Below are 4,227 nucleotides of genomic sequence, written 5' to 3'. Positions count from 1 at the left end.
TGTGCTCTTCCGATCTGTTCCTATCGTCTTGCATTTCATTGGATCCAACCCAAAACAAAAGTTGCGCGGCGATACCTGCGCGAAGACTCAGTTTTTCGCTGAGTGGACCTACTGGTTATACTGTGTACCCTTATTCTTATACCATGCTTCCGTCCAAGTACTTTGTACGTCTATGGTTTTTCATTACGCTAACTGAAAACATGGAATTGCGTTAATTTGCTAATTGTTGCATTAGTTCGATAGTTATTCTAATTCTAATTGCTTTAGAGATGTCATTCTTCGATTTTTTCCGAAATTTTCTCGGTGTGAAACGAAATGAGCCTAGTACAAGCGGGTAAGTGTGTTTCATAAAAAATATTAATATACATTATATATATGATATTAAGTTTATAGATCTTTTATTTTATATTTTGATAAAAATACATCATTTGATTTTTTTATGTAAAAACAGATTTGAAAAATAAATATCATCATTCAATACTCTAAAAACAGTTTAATGCTAAAGATGATGTATTTAAAGAAGAAAGATTAGAGAATTTATTATATCACTGATAAATAAAGTGATATAAGTATGGGTTATAAAAATAACAAAACAATAATAAAACAATAATTGTAATATGAATTGTAATATTGAATTGTAATATTGAACATTCTGATTTGACGCAATGATGCCTTGAGGTGGACATGGTTCGCTTTATTCGAACATTGCATCATCTTTATAAATTTTTTTGAAAAATTGAAAAAAGAATAAGAAAAATTGGAAAAGAAATAAGAAAAGTAATATATTCTTGGGAATAAATACAAAAGCTAGTAAATTAATTCAAGATATATAAGGTGTCCTATAAATCTTGTATATACATATGCAGTCAAATGTCGACAGTCACAAATATAAGAGTTTAAATAAATAAATGAAAAGGATTATTAAAAAGTTATCTTATATAAATAAATTAAATACATATATTTTGGCTGAAGCACGTCAAGTCGTTACGGAGTCACTAGTTAAAAATAAAAGTATATGACTTTCAAGATCAATATAAGTATGTTTCTAGTGAAAAAATTCTTATTATATCTCATATTTAAAACAATGGTACATTTCAAAATTATGAAGATTTCTTTAAAAAAATCTTATGTCTTTTTAGATTTTATAAGCTTCCTTTGAAAATTATAAAATGAGAAATCTTAAAATACTTTAAATTTAGATTTATATATATATATAAAGAATTGTATAAAAGATATAGATTTTCTTAGTATTTCTAAAAAATAATTTGTATAAGAAATCTCAGACATTTTTTAAAGGGTTATAAAATTGTATAGAAATTGTTAAAAACTCTGAAATGTAGAAAATTTATACATGAAACAATTATAGCATTAAGCACATAGCAATGAAGCATTCTAAAGAAATTTTTTATCAGAGGTTGCACATCTGCAATTTTAGATTACAATCATGTCAACATACTTTTCAGATTTGACGATTATAATTCACATCGAGAAAGTTTTCGAAATCCAATTTGGCAGAGTGATGAAGATGATGATGACGATGATAGCTTTCGGTAAAGAGAAGAATATATTTTTATTCAGAGACATTTCGATAAATTTTAATACTAATTTTTATATTTTCTAGGCATCCTGAGAGCAGTTTGCACTTCAACATCTTTAACAATCCACTTGAAATGACGCTTTATTTTGAATCCCAGATAGATAATATATTAAAAAATTTTTTTGGATTTAATAATGCTTTTTTTGGTATGTTTATTTGATGGAAAATTTGTCATTTTGCATTTATTTATAAATAAAGCGTGCAGATATAATAAAGCACAGAATTTTATTTTGATTATAAAAAATTATTTTTCAATTTATAAAAATTTGTTAAAAATTCTGAATCCCAAGTAAGAGAATAATTCTTGCAGACGATAAAGCCATTACAGCAGTACCATTTGCTGGACCTGATCAGAAGGATGGTAATTTACGGGACAGGGCATTAAAATCCAAGCCCGATGCATTTGTCTTTGCAAATGAATCACTTGAAAGCAAAGTAGACACAGACTTAGATGGAAGGTAAAACTAATTTTATTTTTTCAATCTTTTACTTACAATATATCTTATGTAAGTGTTTAATAGGACTTAATAGATTTATTTATTTTGTAATAAGAGGATCGTAAATAACTTTTTAAGAAAAGTATTTCAAACAAAAGTATGTCTGAAGGGGGACAAAATGATAAAATTGATTAAATCAATTCGAAAAAAAAAATCGATTATTTAAGGTCGCATGAAGAGTGTCACTAAAAAAAATAGTTATTTTTTTTAAATTGATTCTTTTACCCTAATTATTAGGGTAAAAGTTATTAACAAATAAAGTTGACAGTGACAAGTTGTGTTTAACTTTATAATTTAAATCCATGTGAAACCTTGCTTTACGTTATAAAATGTATGCATAGATGTAATGAGTTACGCCCCCCTATGGAACAGCTTCAGCCTTAAAAAAAAATCTAATCGATATTTTATTTTTGCATTAAATAGATTTGGATTTACAACTTTCTATGCAACATAGATTTCAATTCAAATACATATATTTAGTTTTATATTATTATATATATTTTTAAATGGATACTGAAATATGGTTTAGATTAAGTTATTTATTTCAAGTGGGAGAGGAGAGAAGGCATCTTTCTCCCGCTCAAGCATTTACCTAAGTATTTACCTAAATATAGAAGTATTTATATCAGGCAAAGTATAAAGTTAAACATATTTATATTAACTTTATTTGTTAATAACTTAACGAATAACGAATGATGACTAAAACCTGAAAGATTACTCAGGATTGACCTTTACAACATATAGGTACATATATGTTAAGGTTATCAGAACTGAGTCCCTTAGAGTAAATAATTATCCTTAAATATATTTGTGTGCACAGAATAAAATGAAATGAATCAAATAGTGTGAAAGAAATACGTAGTTGATTTTCCAAAAAAGTATGCAATTGCATGTTGCATCGTCATGTATAAAATTTATTTTATAGGGTTTCTACAGAAGAATTTTCAAAAATGTGGAATAAAGGGAATACGGAAATAACAAAACCTTCCGTACAAAATAATTTTTCGATTGGAAGATTTGTTAGAAAGGAGATTACACGTAGATCAGATGGAACTATTGAGAAAAAGCAAGTAATCAGAGATAGTGAAGGTAATGAGGAGACAATCATTTCAAAAGAAGCAGACAACAAAACATATGTTGTTACTATAAAAAAAGATAAAAATGGCATTGAAACAAAATCCGAAGATTTATTTAACATGGATGAAAGTAAGTATTTATGAGGAATGCACTAAATTTGTAATAATTATAAATAAAAATATATAAATTATAGTTTCTAATATTTTGTTCATTTTTAAATTATTTGTTTAATTTGAAAGTTAATTGTGAGTAACAAAATTAGCCAATTTTATTGTAATTATATAAATTATAAAAGATAATTTTTTTATATCAACTTTTATTTAACTTCATTAATTATTATCTACTGACAATGAGTGATGAACAGCATCAAATTTTAAATCTGTCAAAACTTGAACGTTTTTTTTATTAATTTTAAAATATATCAAACAACTTTTATTTTTAAGAGAGATTATAGATTTTCTTTGGTTAATGGAAAGATGTAGGTATACATACATTTGACGTCTGAACATTTTTTACATATATACAAAAATATATATTTTACAATAATTAATCTTATACCTATTCTTGCTATAATTTAATACCAAATAATATAAAATAAATTTTTCAATTACAGGCGAACTGACAGAGTTTAATCAAAAGTGGAAAGCCTCTGTAAAAGACAACATAGATAGCTCCAAGTCGATTTTTAATCGTTTTCCTTGGGAAAAGTTTTTCGGTCCCAATCCGAAATTATAGCAAGAGATAGATAAAGTCATAGTCTTTGTTTAATAGATTAAAATATGCCTTCTGTGTGTAACATACGAATATCAATAAATTAATTGAATCAACAATAGTTTCAATGATAGTATTTATTTTTTAACCGTAAAGTTTTCTTTATTTGATGGAATATATTCTATACACATTTAATATATACATACATGTGTCTAATAAAATTTATCATTTATGCCAAAAATATTTTTAAGTTTACACAACCAAATCGTTTTGCTTAAAAATATAATGTTAGAAGTGGTATGCTATTAAAGAGTTGACCTTTACATTACGTGAATTTCATATGTT

General features: G+C 25.7%; 1 protein-coding gene across 1 annotated transcript; it reads left to right on the top strand.

Moving 5' to 3' along the window:
- The first annotated feature begins 145 nt into the window (after window positions 1-145).
- Window positions 146-4,003, top strand: LOC105448744. Its single transcript, XM_011687485.1, has 6 exons — window positions 146-334; window positions 1,464-1,550; window positions 1,622-1,743; window positions 1,908-2,055; window positions 3,020-3,300; window positions 3,785-4,003. Exons 1-6 carry the CDS (start codon window positions 270-272, stop codon window positions 3,904-3,906), a joined length of 825 nt encoding a protein of 274 aa, XP_011685787.1. The 5' UTR covers window positions 146-269; the 3' UTR covers window positions 3,907-4,003.
- Window positions 4,004-4,227: the final 224 nt, after the last annotated feature.

The sequence above is a fragment of the Wasmannia auropunctata genome, unplaced genomic scaffold (genome assembly GCF_000956235.1).
Source record: "Wasmannia auropunctata unplaced genomic scaffold, wasmannia.A_1.0 LD336078.1, whole genome shotgun sequence".
Taxonomy (NCBI): Eukaryota; Metazoa; Arthropoda; class Insecta; order Hymenoptera; family Formicidae; genus Wasmannia; species Wasmannia auropunctata.
This window is presented reverse-complemented; position numbering and strand designations above follow the sequence as displayed.

Coding starts and splice junctions, on each gene's coding strand:
- LOC105448744 (XM_011687485.1), top strand. CDS start 270: ATGTCATTCTTCGATTTTTTCCGAAATTTTCTCGGTGTGAAACGAAAT. Junction 1,744..1,907: donor ATTTAATAATGCTTTTTTTG/GTATGTTTATTT, acceptor TAATTCTTGCAG/ACGATAAAGCCATTACAGCA. Junction 2,056..3,019: donor GACACAGACTTAGATGGAAG/GTAAAACTAATT, acceptor TTTATTTTATAG/GGTTTCTACAGAAGAATTTT.